The sequence below is a fragment of the Buceros rhinoceros genome, unplaced genomic scaffold, assembly GCF_000710305.1.
Source record: "Buceros rhinoceros silvestris isolate BGI_N320 unplaced genomic scaffold, ASM71030v1 scaffold6484, whole genome shotgun sequence".
Classification (NCBI taxonomy): Eukaryota; Metazoa; Chordata; class Aves; order Bucerotiformes; family Bucerotidae; genus Buceros; species Buceros rhinoceros.
The window spans coordinates 68,851-85,286 of NW_010409991.1; the positions used below are offsets into that span (position 1 = coordinate 68,851).

The 16,436-nt window shown below is 38.2% G+C and overlaps 1 protein-coding gene across 1 annotated transcript in view; it reads right to left on the bottom strand.

The window, feature by feature from the left end:
• NEBL (nebulette) overlaps window positions 1-16,436 on the bottom strand; it is a gene marked incomplete at its 5' end in the record, with an annotated part of 86,294 nt that overhangs the window by 55,226 nt on the left and 14,632 nt on the right. The window contains 6 exons of the mRNA XM_010135432.1: window positions 556-663; window positions 1,694-1,798; window positions 4,574-4,678; window positions 6,229-6,336; window positions 13,196-13,297; window positions 14,880-14,981. Of these exons, the coding sequence (XP_010133734.1) occupies window positions 556-663; window positions 1,694-1,798; window positions 4,574-4,678; window positions 6,229-6,336; window positions 13,196-13,297; window positions 14,880-14,981 (630 nt within the window). The remainder of the gene's footprint in view (window positions 1-555; window positions 664-1,693; window positions 1,799-4,573; window positions 4,679-6,228; window positions 6,337-13,195; window positions 13,298-14,879; window positions 14,982-16,436) is intronic.

The following is a 16,436-nucleotide window of genomic DNA, read 5'->3' on the forward strand; positions in this document are numbered from 1 at the left end:
TCTCAGGATGGATGGTGAAGTATTGGACTAGATTGCCTGGAAGGTCACAAAACCTCCACCATGGCAAGTTTTAAATATAACGTTAGAAAAGCATGGCCTGACATAGAACAGCCAGTGCTTTTCTGAAGCCTAGAACAGTCCCCAGGCTGAATAGGCAGAAGCACGTTTCAGCTAAGGCATGGAGTCACACTGGGCTTTGTGGGTTCACTTGCTGCCATCTGAGAACCCTCCCTCATTAAAGATGGAATTAAAGACAAAACATAAAAAAGTAATCTCTGATCTACATGACCTCTTGAGCTTCTTCTCAATTAAATGATACTACGTACAATCTCTGTCTAGTGTTAGCACTAATGGTCTTTTTAGAAAAAACAAATTTGAAGGAAGAACTGAGCTACAGAATAGCAAAGAGAACTATTCAGTACTAATTCTACCTTATCCTCAATTTATAAAACCTTTATGACCTGCTTCATCCATTTTCTTAACCTGAGCGCAAGATGTCTGTTAGCTTCTAAGTCAGTCTCAATTTTTCTAGTTCAAGCACACATTTTTACTAACCTCACTTTGCATCTTTTGAGCCTCCTTTGAAACTTGATACATTGGGGTATCCACAAACTCCAGCATTGATCTGCCTTTAGACTTTTCATAATTCTCTTTGTACTTGACCTAGGTAAATGAAAATAAAGGTTGTTGACAGCTGAGAGAATGAGAGATCCGACTGTTCACCACGGTGACAGACAAACCCTGTTTTAGCCATACTCCTTAGGCGTTTTGACTTAGAAGACTCCTTCCAAATTCAACCTGTTGGAGAAACAGGTCAGCTAGACAAGGATTTTTTTTCTGGAATCACTTTTTCCCTTCCTTCAAAACGGCAGACCTAAAAATGGTGAACTTTGAAGACAGGATGAGTAAGCAGCATCAATCGCAGTCCTTAAACTAATAGAATGATTTTGGCTGAATGACCTATGTCTGAGCAGCTGGCAGCCTTTCAACAGGATCTCTTCCCATGTTTCCATTAAACAACACATTTACTGTAACAACAGCAAAATATGTTTCACAGCCAGGCCCCATAGGTCTCTTTTTCAGGCTCAGGAGCACCATTCTGAAATGCACTTTTGTTTGTACCTCTGAAGGAAAAGTACTGCCTCAGTAGGATCCGGGCTTGCACCAACATTCTCCTCGCAGCTACTAATGACCATGACCTTAAAGCCAGCAGCAAAAACAAATTGAAGGACACAGGATTAAGACTCCAACATGTAACTTTATGCTATCTCACAAAAGCAAATATGCTTTGTTTGGAAACCTGGAGAAGCCTTCAGAACTCATTTGTTCACACTGTTTTGATTAAGATGAGCAAATACATTATTTTTCTCAATCACTGTGTGCTGCGATGGAATATTCTACGCAAGCCACAAGGAAAGTAAATAGCTACAAATCAAAATATTATAGTTGGAATGAGTAATGTCATTTTCATTTATTGGTCTCTTCAAAAATAGTGATGTCTAAATTCAAGAAAATTGTTGAGAATCTTTTTTCCAGGCTTCTGCACTAGGTTTATGTCCTGTGAAAACACTCTCCTCTCTCCTCATGGGGTGCTTCTGACTGAATATGCACTGGTACGTCACTGTAATCTGTCGTGCATTTTTGTCCCTGCTGCATTTTTCTCTTTGAAAGATGTATTTATGATTGTGTATACCTGACTTTGAAGCACTGCGTTTTCTTTGTGATGGATTTGTTCAGCTGCATCCAGAGTAAAATGATAGAAGCCCTTACTTTGCTTAAATAATTTCTTATATTCATACTGAAACAAAAAATATCCAAGATGTTTTCACAAACAAAATCCAGAAGGTTCTGCAATTTAAATACCATTTAAAATAACTACGGGAGAAACAACATAACAGAAACTATATTTTAGGCCTCCCAAGTAAGGAGTGTTACAGCTAAATCTGAATTTAAAATATTGTCTTGAAATTAAAAAAAAAAAGGGATATGACAAAAAATAACCTTTTCAAATTCCTAGGCAAAATGCTTGTCCTGCTCATCCAAAAGTCAAATGTTTATTTTCCTTAGCAAATAAACATTATTTACATTTGAAGTGCAAAAGAACACATATGATGGTCTGGGTTTGCCTCCTAGTGGAAATAATTATAAACATAACACAACAAAATCACTTCTGTACCAGAAACAAAGGAAAATTATCTCCATCTACAGACACTGACTTCATACTTTCACTCCATTCCTCAACAATTGGAACAATATTTTTAAAAAAATTCTATAAAATCAGATCAGGTAAATTGCATAACCTTTTGCTACACCAAACTACAGGCACAAGACTCAGTCAATGAAGTCCTATTTATTCACCCTGTTCCACAAAATGAAATATATCTAAGTTCCTTTTACTTTTATCCTGTTGTTCATTAGCATCTCAAAATCTCTACCACAGAAATAGATGTATAGTGTGCAATACAATAAACTAGCTGTTATACATATATAAAAGTTCTAAAATTTAGGTCTTCATAGTTCATGCCAAAGAGAATTACATGTATACACATACATTACATGTATGAGGGGAAAGTTCCACCTCATGAACTCACTTCCTCCTCAAAATGTTGAAAATAGGATGAGTTCAACCTGCCAAAGTTAGTCTATTTGTGTCCAAGCATGCCCATCAAGCTTTCCTTTTAACTGCTGGAATTTATTACCATGGAAGCTCACTCATATAACAGCTTTGCATTGGTACTATAGTATGTGTGTTTCATAAAGTTGCACACACTTCTACACTCTAGGTCAATCAGCAAACCAATTCAATCAACCACATTAGTTGGAACCATAGAGGTTCCAATGCGTCACACCAGAGTGGGTGTAGCTATGTTATGCAAAAGATGAAGAGAAGCATAACGTTCCAGGTGTACTTGAAATGGCAAAACTGAGCAATTGGCAAGGAGCTCTGTGTTTCAAAAGGAAAAAGAACAACCACAGATCAGTCTCTGGAAATCAGTTAACAGCCCAGCCAGAAAGATTGTTTCATACAATCTTATGGAAGCAAACTTCAAGAAAGACTTGGTATGAGCTGTGGCGAGACAAGAACACCACAAAGGTGGTATTGGAAAAGAATGGAGAAAGGCTAGAGAGTAAGCCATGTTAAAATAACTGAATGCAGAGATCAAATCTGAGGATTTTGAAAATGGGATGCCTATAGAAGACAAATAGCTAGTGGAGACCTTAGGGATTGGCAAAGCATTCTTATTCTGCTCACAACAAGGGAAAATATCCACCAGCATCTGGACAATGCAAAAATCAGAGACTTAGTTTTTATGAAGTCCTCAGAAGAGGGCATAGACAATACAAATCAACCTTTCCTGGACAATAGAAAGAAATAAATTTTGCAAGAAGCAAGGTGCCTTAAGGGGAAGTCCAGGTTTCTGTCTCATTATAGATGACTAATTGATTAAGTTCATTCTGAGGGTGTTCATTTAATCGGCAAAAAGAATGCCAATCTTACCTTACACCTGAAGGAAACTAGTGTTAGGCCAAAATACGCATGAAGAATGCAGGAAGTTAAACCTATCAACTCATTTATTATCCATACAAGAGGGGATAAACAGTATCAGCTTCATATATCAGAGGGAGACAGATAAAAAACAAGCTTCGATTCACCAAAGAGCAACATAAATATTAAACACAGATAGGAAGGCTGGATTATTTAGATTATTTCAGTCATAAGCAAGCACTGACTCAGAAGATGACCCAGCGTGCCTCTAGCCATTAGGGCTAACACCTTGCGTGTGAAGTGTGCGCCTCCTGCCAACCGTGAGCAATCTTCCTTCCCAACACCACCCACTCACATCTTTCTTCTGTGGCCCTTCTGTGGTTTCTGGAGTAAAGGCAACAAATGCACCTAAACAGCCTACAAGCACTACATGTGTAGCACAGGTGCTCTTCAAGCAGGAGAGAAGCTTCAGCATTGCACAGAAAACAGGTGTTTCCTACCTCTCCTTCACCATTTCAACCCCCATCGCTATGCTATGTTAGACCACCGCCCCATCAAAGGACACATACCATTACACGGCAGAATGGAGTACGTGCCTATTACCTGATCCAGTGTAGGAAGCCTCAGACATTCAGGAGAAAAAGAAAGTATAGACAGAGAAGCTTTAAGGGAATTTAGCAGGAGAGGTTGTTTGTGGCAGAAGTCCAAATATTAAACTAGCATTAAGACTTACAGATGAAAGCAGTAAGTCAGATCTTAGGCAAAAAAAGATTTGCAAGGAGTGAAGTACCTCAGATCAACAAAGGAAAAAACAGACAAAGTTTCAGACATATGAGAAGAAATGCTCAAGTACCAGAAATCTGTGTGATTTTTACCCAATATATCAGATGTCCTAATAACTGCCATTTCTCCCTAAAAAACCTTTTTTCTTCACTACATCCCCTACCTACTATGGTTACTAAACTACAGTCTGCTGCATATGAGACCACGAAGCCAGTAACAAAATTCATGTATTGTACAGTGACTATGCATACTACATTTGTAACTACATATATTTTTCAGATCATTCATATAAGGGCAACTTACATCACTATGCGTTTTGCTGATATTTAAAGCATGGTTTAAATATAGCAGGTTTGGTAGATCAGAGGCTGGATCATGCAGGCTTTCTAAATCTTTCTTGTAATTCACCTGGAAAGAGAATTCAGGTTATGTAAAATAAAGATTAACAAAATAATTCACATCTTCAAATTACAGTGTGGTCGTTCAGAAGCAGAAAGCATGAAGTATTTGCCTGAACAATCTCTACCAGCCACTAGATGGTGGTCATTTACTATTATTTGGAGGAAAAGGAAAAATCAATAAAGGATTCATTCTACTGAGAAAGTATTTGGCAACTACTCAAACTTTTCCTCAGAAAGGACACTGACAACAAAATCACACTTTGTATGACTTTTCAGACTAGAAAGGAATTATTATTCTTTTTCTTCTTGACCCTTCACCCCCACCCCCAAACTTAAATCAAGAGTAACTTCCTCCTCAGTACTTTGAGTTTTAACTCATTTTAAACACTTGATTCTTGTTCTTTCTCTCTTGGTTCAGGTATTACACTAACTGTCCAAATTAAAAAAAAAAAAGTTGTTCATAAAATAGTTAAAGGGAAGTGCTGCTGGATACTTTATTTAATACAGATTGCATTCAGCACAGATAAGCAATATAGATACCTAAGGCAAAAGATAATCACCTAATGAAGTAGAAGATAACTTCCTGTCAGTCTATAGTAGGATTTTCCATATTTCTGGTAGATGGATGCCACCTTACAGGAAGAAAACTAACCACATTACCTATCTGGGATGGCAAATCTTTTAAACCAATACCTTTAGTCATCTCCATACAGATCGTGTTCTTCACTGATTCAGACAGATTTCAAATCAACAATACTCAATTTGCATATCTCTTATAATAATTACTATTTCAATCATTTTTTTACCAAACATTTACGTTTTGGAAACCATTACATATTCTTGGACCCTTCCCAGAGCCAGCCTCTCCTGCTCCCACTGGGTGGTGCTCCACACTTCGGGAACACCAGGCTACAAGAATCAAGGCTTGCACTTGGCTATCTGATATCACAGCCCCAAAGAGCTCACATTTTTAGCATTAGACACACTTATCACTCAATATAGATATTTTCGCCACTCTGGCTCCAGCAGCAGGCACCCATGGCTGAATCTAGTGACTGCAGTACTTCGTAATACCATTCAGAAGATCAACTGCCAGAATGAAGTCTAAAAGACAGACATTCAAATCTGAGCTGCTCATACAACCTTCTTCCACAACCACTGGAGAGATGCCAGCACTTTGCTCCTCTAAAGACAGGCATCTACCAGGGGTCAGAAGAATTGCCCTCTAGACCTGTTTATTTCTTTCCTGAACAAAAAGGCACTGAGTACAAGGCAATTAGCTCAGAGTAAGCAGTCATTCGTTCTGACACACAAAGTCAAGCGAGATGAATCTCATCTAAAAAGGGCATGAAAATTTCTGCAGGCCCTTGGAGAAGGGCTTTGTCAGAAGCGGAGGAAAAAATGGATAACATGCTGTACCTGATACAGAGACACACTGTATAGCAGAGACTGCTGCTCAGAGTAATTCGTAAGACAGAAGAAGAAACTCAGCTTAAGAACAAATGTTATATTTTTCAGGACATAGATGCATGTAAAATACACAACAAATTCACTTACATCACTTGCCAAGGTGGATGCGATCTGTGCTTGCTTGAAGGAAGCACTGTCAAGAGGATTGTACCGATGGCTCTTCATTTCCTTACTGAACTGTTCTTTGTATTTCACCTTCCACCAGAACAAAAATATCTAATATTAACACATAGTCCTTAAAGAAGGCATGGAGAATTCAGCCTACAAAGGAGATTGTTAAAGGCAATTGCTTTATCTATAAATCTTTAAACAATGAAGATGTTTACAGAAGCTCAGTTTAGCCACACCTATGACTCTCCTGTGCTGGTTTCAAAGTAACTTTTATGTATCTGAATCTTTAAAAAAAAAAAAAAAAAAAAAAAAAGAGACTGAGCTGGAAACAGAGTTCTGTTCTAGCTCAAACCAAGATATGCACCAAAAAAAAAAAAAAAAAAAAGATTGTCTTGTGTGATTACTGATACAGAATGATTTATAAAAAGGAAATGGAAACAAACCCATATGACTCAGTGAGTAATCAAACAAACCAGAACTGTTCGACTAGCAATAATAATCTATTTGGTGAGAAACATTCAATTCGTAATTAAAATCAAAAACATGTTTTTAATGAAAAAACAATTTATAAGATTAATAAATTGTAAAACTTGTAAAATAAATCACTTGCAAATCTTTCAGCCACTTGAAAGTGGAAAGTCAGAATCAAACTTCCCACTCAGCCATCTTCCCACCACCAGGTCCATGTGTTACTTGCACTGTGCTGGGCTATCAACAGAGCCCCCAGGTCTACCTTTAATTCTGCCAGAAATTTCCCACAAGACCCTGAGGAGTCTCTGTAGTACAGACCCTTCTTGGAGACAATCGTTGCAGTTTAGAAAGCATAATCAAACAACTGTCTGCCATCCCTTTCACTTTCTTTTCTTCTTGTTCAAAAGCAAAAGGGGGAATGACAACACATGTCAGAGGAAATGAGCAATACGTAAATGTATTAATGCAATGGCACTAGAAGTAAATAACTCACAAAAATTCCATAAAACATGCTGAAGAGCTGAAAATATTATACTGAACAAAGAGTAAATCTCCCTCCTTTGCTCTCCTTGTTGTGCATGATCATCAAACATCTGGAGGCTTCGCACACATGCCTTGCTCCTTTCCAACAGCTGGGCATAATGGAGGAGAATAGAATTCAGCCTGAACTATGCTGCCCTCATGAATGCTAGTCAGACACCTGATATCTGAGCCTATGCAACATCCATTATAATTTACCACGCTCTGCATTAAATAAATATGCGGCTTTTTCCTTAGTCCTTTTTTCTCTATTCCCACATGAATGTCTGATAAAGTGGTTAAACCACCTCAATCTCTTTCAAAAAAATTTTTTTTCTCAGCTTTAGTTGTGGGAAGAATTTCTTCTTCCTTTTTAGTTCTTCCTTGTCTTAAAAAACTCTCAACGTGGTTTAGCTTATACAGCCTCATTATGTTTAGCCACAATGTCCAGTATTTCATTAATCAGGATAACAAGAAACCAAAACAAAGCCACCCAAACAGAAACTAACCACATATGTTCAAGAACTACACTATGATTCCAGCACTTACACTAATTTTTCAAAGGAAGGAAATTCTAAAACGTTATTACTTTTAAAGAGAAACTTTATCTGAACACTTGATGAACTTCATAATCTTTCACACTAACTCTAGAAAAGAATATATATTGTCTTCTGGTAGACTCATGTGGTTCATATTGTTGAATATTTGCCTTGGCTTTGGATCAAGTGCTAGAGCATATATCTGAATACAAAAACACTGCCTTTGTCAAAGGCAAATCCAATTCTGCAAGAGCAGTGGAGGAATACATCATACGGCTTTTCTCTTCTAAAAGGTGTAACCAAAACGTGCATTCTAATAAAAACCAAGCAGTGCTGGAATATGCAATTCAAAACGCCTCTAAAACCAGAGGTCAAGTCAGCATGGTGAGCAAAATTGTGACTCCTTGGGCATCAGCTCACATCACAATGACATCCTGCACAGGACTTTAAATATCCAGCTACTGCTGGCTGTCTTCTACCCAGCCGACAAATGGCCACAAATGCTGCACACAGACCAAACGCACAATGTGGCCCTTGATATTCTTGTTAAGTGTGAAAGCATCAGCGCCAAATGGACCTCTCCTCACAACTGGCTTGCCATCTTCCAGCTGCAGCCATTTCATGCCATTTTTTAGCAATACATTTCAATCTAGAGATTCCATTAATAAATACTCATTAGTGTCACTTCAAATCACATCATTGCTACTGAAGGAAAGAGGCGGAGCCAGTGAACCCAGTCTTCCCAGGGCTGTGTGCCCTGATGCTGATGTGCAGGAGGGTCACAAATTTAGGGAGACCACCCACCAATCTGACTGTAAATGTTCCTGTTGCAGTGAGGGAAGTCTCGGTACCACTAAGCCCTGCTGCCTCTCTGGCTGCTCTGCTTGTTGCCTTTGCTCTCCTTCCCAACTCCACAAGTCACTCTGGGGCAAAATGGAGGCTGCATAATACCAGATGACCCTGACAGTATCTCCAGAGCACCTCCAGCAGTAATTTAATTCTGACTTGGCATAGGGAATTCAGCTCATTGGAAGCTACACACACACTCACTTTCTCTTTTATGGGTACTTTCCTGTTTCTTTCTCCCTTTTGTAAGTGTGGGGTGGGAGAAGAGAGAAGAGCAAGCCCACAGATGAGTCACTGTGAAGTTACACACACAGTATTTATCCTTCCGTTGAACAGGAGAAAAGTTATGAATGCATTTTAAAGAGGAAAAGTATGCCTGTTGAGAGTGTTCTGATTAAGGAGAAGAAAGAAAAATACTTCGTCAGTGATTTTTAAAACATCTGAAGGGGGGAGGTTTTAGCAATGCTGTACCATGGTGGAAGAGCAAACAAAAGTGGGAGTAGAAACTGCAGTGGTTGGTAGAAGCTTATCTACAAATTCCATCATTAACCAAAAGCTTTACTTCAATAAGGGTTTAAAACGATGGCTACTTATTTACCATCTTAATTAAAGTCTTAAGTTTGTTTATTTTTTTTAGAGAGTATGTAGTGGGGGCTAATTTGAAAGAAATGTGTGGAGGCTGCTCTCTAATTGCTGCTGAAGAAAGAACAGACTTTGCAGGCTTTTAACAAAATAACATCCCTGAAAAACCAAACTGGTATTAAATAAGGCCTGAATAAACAAACTTCTCATCAGCCTTGCACAAAACCTATAAAAGTCAGAACTGCAGCTGGACAGAGCATGTCTTTTGAAGCTTTGCAGCGACATTCCTAAATCAAATCTGTAGTTCAAAGCTGTTCACACAGGGAGTGTTCAGTTTCAGAAGTGGATGACATCACCCACTGTTCAGATTTACAAAGAAACTACAAAAATTGAATCATTCAACCACTGGGAGCCTAGGATGAAGCAGACACTCGCAGCTAAAGCATTTCCTCATGACCATACAAAAATACATTTTTAAAAAAATAAAAACCCATCAGAGCACATAGATACTGAAGGAAATGTAGTATAAACAAAGAGCCAAATTAAAATATGGGTTGCTAAAAGCACCAGCAGAGTTTAAAACGATGAAAGACTTAGAAAATCTTAGGATCTTTGAGTTGTCACTGATAATCTGAGAAGGTGTGTTTTGAAAAAGATTCTACCTCTAACAATTTTACCTCTGAAACAATAAGCACCAGATCCAGCATAAAATACAAATATCCAAAAGTATTCATCATAAAACCAATTATTGAACATAAGAATACTTCATAACAGCAGCTCTTTGAAAAAGCTAATAAAATGCATTAGATGACAAAGGCATAAATGAGAGCTTATTTTTGTAGAAAATACCAAAAAAACCCCCTAAATTATACAAGGTGCATTCAGCAAATTGACAAGCTTCATGTTTTCACAAGAGCTAACACAGATTCTGTGTTTTGGTTTAAAATCATCAGAAAGAGGTTACCATGTGCTGTGGGTAAATATACTAGTTCTGGGAGCTATTGTTTTTGCTGCTGCTGTTGTCAAAATCTTTGTTGAATAAAAATAAATAAATTAATTACAGAAAAAAGAGAGAGAGGGTACCCTGATTTTTGTAGAGTCTTGAGTGCCAGTCAAACATTAACACTATTTTCTTCATTCTGTTTGCCTTCCTGCTTGCCTTGATTGCTTTCTCCCTTTGTTACACTCACACTGCCTGACCTCCTCTTGCTCTTGTTCTCTATACTCCCTAAATTACCTACCCATATGCACCACATTAAAACATGTTATCATCTTCTCTTCGCATTACATCCATCAGAATTGTCAACTTTGCAAATTTACTGTGAGGGTCAAATAACTAGTATTGCACTGCATGTTGCAGCTTATAGATTCATGCTACTAAAGGATATCATCAGCTTCAGTGCAAAAAGTTTGTAATGTTCCCATTTGCTGAGAAACAAATGGAAACCCTAAAGCCAGAAATTTTGGAGACAATAAAGAGATCATTAACTTCACTATTTTCTAAATCTTGTAATTGTTACAACACTGCTTCGTGATCCTTTCATGAAGAAGACTGATATGACTGACCCACATTTAGGGCTCTTCCTCTCCCACAGCACAGGTGCATTCCTCATCCTGCCCCACCTCACCTGCTCTTTGAACACAGGGGTCATATTCATTTTTCTGTGCTCTTGATTTATGATCAGTGTGTCTAAGTGTTATAATGATTCAAATAATACATAAAACCACTAGAAAACCCACAGCCACTGCCTTCCCTTCAGCGGAGGTGGGGAACTGCTGAGCGCACCTCCCCATTGCTGAAAGCAGCCTGGTGTTTACAGTCTCCATGCTGCTGCACGCAGATAGCTGGCAGCAGAGCACCAGGCTGCCTCCCTTGCTGAAAGTACGTGGCCCATCATATACACTCCGAGCAGCCATAACAGTACAGACTGAGGAGAGGAAAAGAGAAGGAAGGATCCCAAAAACTTGGATCCAGACCCGCTGGACACAGTTTATTTCTTTACAAATTCAGTTTATTTCTTTGTAAGTAAACTGTAAGCAAGCTACATTTTCTTAACTCATCTGTTCCTGACACACTTCCTGCACCATTTCGACTCTCTAAAGAAGTTAAAATTGCACATCAAATATTCTCTTCTGCAGAAGCATCTCAACTGGAACTGCTGCCATCCCAGTCCCTGGCAGTGAAGAGACTCTATTGTAAAGCTTTTGCAGATGAAGCACACATTGTCCAAAAGGAAAAGCACATCTAATAAAAAATAAGATAAAAAGTGCATTGATGAAGCCTATGATGCAGCTGGCTCAGCAACAGCCCACAGGACCTTGTGATCCAGCTGGTATCTTTTTAGTGTTGCGATTGTTGGCCACAACCTCAAGGGTACCAGGCTTAGTGAGATGGAGAGGGCTATTGGAAGGGGATCCGCTTGGGTCCCATTTGTGACAATAGGCAGCTGCAAGTCCAATAGATTCTGAAACAGGCTGCAAGGAAAGCCAAGTGTAGACAGCCATTGAGTAAAAATAAAGGATAACACGCACTACATTTAGATACGAACCCTTTTAAAAATCACTGAATGTGTTTCCTAAATGAGAGACAGCTCCCTTTCCTGTAAGTGACACCCAGGTCTAGGCAGCATTGCATTGGCTCTTCCTAGAAAGAACAGGTTGACTTCAAAGCCTGCATGACGCTAAACACAAAAGAATCTCTTAGCAGATCTGTCCATCAGCAGACGAATGAGCATGATACATTACAAAACGGAAGAAAGAAACCTATTTGGAAAACACAAACTGATTTTTATTCTGAGCATATCATTAACAAAGCAATAATAACCCATGTACTTCCTTCTTTTTCCCTTCGTGCAGTATGATTGCTTCAAAGTTAATGATGGGCCAGTGTGAAACAACAGCTATCTAAGGACAATGTTTGGTGACAGCAACAGGAGATCCACCTCTTGCAAATAAGACACTGCACTGTTTTGCAGCTCATTCTCTATGACACATTATCCTCACTTTGTCATAGTTCTAGGGAAGACAATTACTGTCTAGCCAAATCACAACTATTTGCTGCACAAATACTGCTGATTTTCAGACTGCCTTAGTGTATACACTACTGCTCTTGGGTTTTGGCTTTTTTTTTTTTTTTTTCAGTTCTGGCTGACACAGCCTTCTCCAGTCAAAGAGCATTATTCTCCTCCTACAAGAAGGCAGAATTTGTTCCTGGCTTTATAAAAGCTCTAAGTGTAGTCTGTCAGGATTACTAGTGAAGATTATTCAAGGCACCATTAAGGAAATAACCCCGAAAAAAAGAAAAATAAAAGGGAAAAAAAAAGAAAAAAAGAAGAGAAAAAAAAAAAAGGCCAGCAGTCAAAAAACCCTTCTGACAATGTAGTAGAGTCATAGAGTAGGAGACCCGTAAGAGGAAAAGAGGGAATATTTTTGTTTTCAGCTTTCTTTTTCGTTATGGACTAAAGTAATCCTTCTATTTTTCATCTTTTGTTTTGTTTATTTTTGGGGGGTTGAGGTTAATATATAACAGAAAGTAGTACATAAAAGGTTGAGTTTCAGGAAGGAGGGTAGTTTACATGTCAGGCCAAATTCAGATCCCATTACTCACATTAGAAAGCAGTTACACAAAAGACCCCGGTTACTTCAGTGGAATTAATCACAGGGTAAGGTTCCACTCAAACTGAATGAGTAGCGAAATCTAAATTACAAACAGTTAATATTTAGAAATCCTAGATAATCTGTATAAATATACACCATCTCCACATAAGAAAGCTGTAACAATCAAAGTTCATTGTATTTTTGCATAAAAATGTATAATCTGTTTCCTAAGAATCATGAATTTACCAGTCATTGCAATACTATATAAAAAGTTTGAGAACATAATCTTCATGCAATTAGAGATAATAATCTAAAAATCTAAATTTTTTTTGCATTAATAGGAACAGGATATCTGAATGCAGTCATTGTAAAATGACAGAGATTCTTACTTGACTTAAGAGTTTTGAAACTCCTTTAGCATGTTCAAAATCTGGTCTTCCAAGTACAGCAGGCTCCTTATTCATCTCTCCCCTTCCTTTCTTGTACTCAGCCTTAAAAAAAAATTAATATGAGTCACTATTAAATTGTTTGGTTTTATCAAGAGAAACGTAAGCATTAAAGCTAGTAGAAAAAAATAATCTCATTTAGCAATCTGCATTGATGCTACCATTCTAATCAGATCCAAAAAAAGCCTTTCTCAGGCTTCAGCTCCTTGACAATGTAATATTTATTTATTTTATAACAAAATGCACAGCATTCACAAAATTCAACTTTAACCAAACACATAGCTTAAGCATGAGAGATATTGCTCTCCCAATGAAGGCAAAATGAGTTTATAGTGGCTCAGCGTTTCTTGCGACAGGGTCCGCAGTTTCTACAAGATTGTTTGTACCAACTGAAAACAGCCTTGAAATAAAACTAGGCTGAAGGGCAGCTTTTTTGAAACGTAAGGTCAGATTCCACTCTCAGTGTTACCACTGCTGGATGTCAGAGAGGTTGCATTGGTGTAACAGAGCGGAATTAGTCCCACAAGGTTGATGTTACATGATCTTTCCAGCTGAACTGCTTCTCATGCAAATTGCTGCAATTTTTTTCCACAATGCATTAGGAAACAGCACAGATGAATCGACAATAGGGGCTTTGCAATATCACAACCTAAATTACCCATTGCCTAAAATAGGCTTCTTGCATTACTCAGGCACTGTGAATTAGCAAGGACATGTCATAACAAAAGACTGAGAGAAATAAAAAGTCCCAAAGCCACTCTAACTCAAAAGGGGCTCAAGCAGCAACTAGTAAATTTGCACATTCTACTTTAGTAAAAGTTCTTAGTTTTCACCAAATCCTGAATATTCAAAAGGTGAATGAGGTCTCTTAAAATGGTCTCTTCGTAGGTGCCTAGTCACTCTCACTATTAACAGTTACTTAAAATCTTGGCTCAGGTCTTTTAATATATATATTGTTCGACTTGTCTACAACAAGATATTGAGCTGCATTTTACATGGCTGCCTCTCAAACTACTCCTTGACCTATATCAGTTAGCAGATGTCATGGTGGGAAGGCAAAGAATTTGAGAGGGGATTTCAAGGAGGAGAGCCCCCATGCAAGAAGCGGCATGCTTGCACAGCTCTCAGGACAGCAGGGAAATGTATTTTCCTGTCTCTGCCAGCCGAGATGGGAGGAGGAGGAAGGGGAGTCCTGACATACGAGCTTCTCTTTTACTTAGCTGAATAAAGGCTTGGTATATCTCTTAAGTGCAGTGTAGCATACAAGCATATGACGTATTTTGAGAATGGTTATCATGAGCAAAGCTTAAACAAAACCAACTTTAGTAAGCTTAATGTTGTCTTTAGATCAGCAAGCAATAATTGCAAAGGTTATATTGTCATCATCAAAATAGAAGAAACCCCCAACTTCGTAACATACCAGGCAAGGTGTTGGGGGGCAGGGGGCAGGGGAGTGTTGGGGGGTGTTGGGTTTTTTATAACCAAACCTGCATATCAGATTTGGGGTTGCAGTTTTTCTGCTCATGACATTTGAGAATTTCAGCAGCATTCTAAACAATCTAACTGAAATTGGAGCTAATAAAACAACAGGTCTAAAAAATGCAAACAGAGTAAGAGGAGAACATACTTCACTTATTATCTTTGTTATCTCAGTTGCTATCTTTATGTCTGGCCTGTTCAGCACTTCAGTGTATCTATGAGTATCTTGCATGTCCTTCCTGTAGGATACCTGTCAAACCAAAAACAGTTTTGTTTAAAATAAACAAACAAAAACATCTGAAGTTTATGAATAATCTTTGACCTATCAATTCAGCCATCAAATTCAACAGAACTCTGCCTAATTTATTCCAACACAGTTCTGCTTGGCAGGGATTATTTAGTAAGACCCACATACAGGTTTAACAGGATAAGGAAGAAATTCAGAAACATAAAATACAATATTAAAATGAAAAATGGTTTTGCTTAAAAGCATAGTAGAAAATGAAAACACTGCAAAGACCCAAATATTAGGTTTTATCATTAAATTTCAGAAGTCTTCTAAGAGTCAGCATTTTTTTTCTATGCTGTACTCTTTTTCAATATAAACAAATTGCCCTATGACACTGAGCTTCACAGCCCAGCAGATTGCAGCTACACTGAACAGAAACTGTAATTCAACCACAGTGAATGTCTTTCTCAGTAACAGGCAGCCATGTAGCTGGTATGTAATTCAATGACACAACTCCACCTCAGCATTCCCCATTCCTTGCAATTCCACTTATCTGCTCCTTTACACAATCATGGGAACAAGAAGGTTGAGTGTTCCAGCATGTGGAGTACAAGAATGACTCTTTCTGTTTGTGCAAAAGCCACTACTGTAATGAATGGGTTCAGAAAACTTTGGCCAGAAGGCTAAACCACAGGTAAGAGAGTCCAAACATTTTCCATTTAGCAAGGCAATCACAGGAACAGCATAGACCTCAGGGACATTACAGAGCTCCGAGACCACAAGTTATCATTCTTCTCCCTCTTCAGGGTCTGTAGACTTTTTCCTCTCCCTTGCTGCAGCACGTGTCAGCTAAGCCAATTTCCAAGAGCTGTCTTACTGAATTATTCTGAATGATTAAGAAAATCATCTCTGGTATTCAAAAGTGTCAGACAAATTGAAGTTTCAGGCAAAAGTTAGGGAACATAAAATAAAGTGTACAGGAAATGGAAAGTAAAAGAACAATTCCTGCTTTACTGGACAGCCTTTTAGATTTTCTTCTGCTCCTTAACAAAGTTAATCAACCTCTCAAGATAGTATTTCACAATCAAGAAACCCTGCAGCTTGAAGTTTCACTTATAACCTCCTCATCTAGTTCCTATTATCCAATGTAAAGTTTCACTCTGGGTACAATGCAACAAACTCATAAACCACAGCACTCAATGACAAATATAATCTGTAGAAATGTTATTGCCAAAAGAAAAGGAAAATATCTTACTTTTTAGCAAATATTTTACAGGCAACAGAAAAGTAATTTTGCATCCATATGGCTTCAGGCAAGCTAAATAGGCTTCACTGTTAGCTGCTTGCTCACAAATAGATCTTATAATTTTTAACCTACAATGAGTGATGCACAAGTGTAATACCTGATAAAATAAATAAACAAACAGGTTGGATGAATACAGCCCAAAGTATCACCTACCAAGCAAATAGAAACTG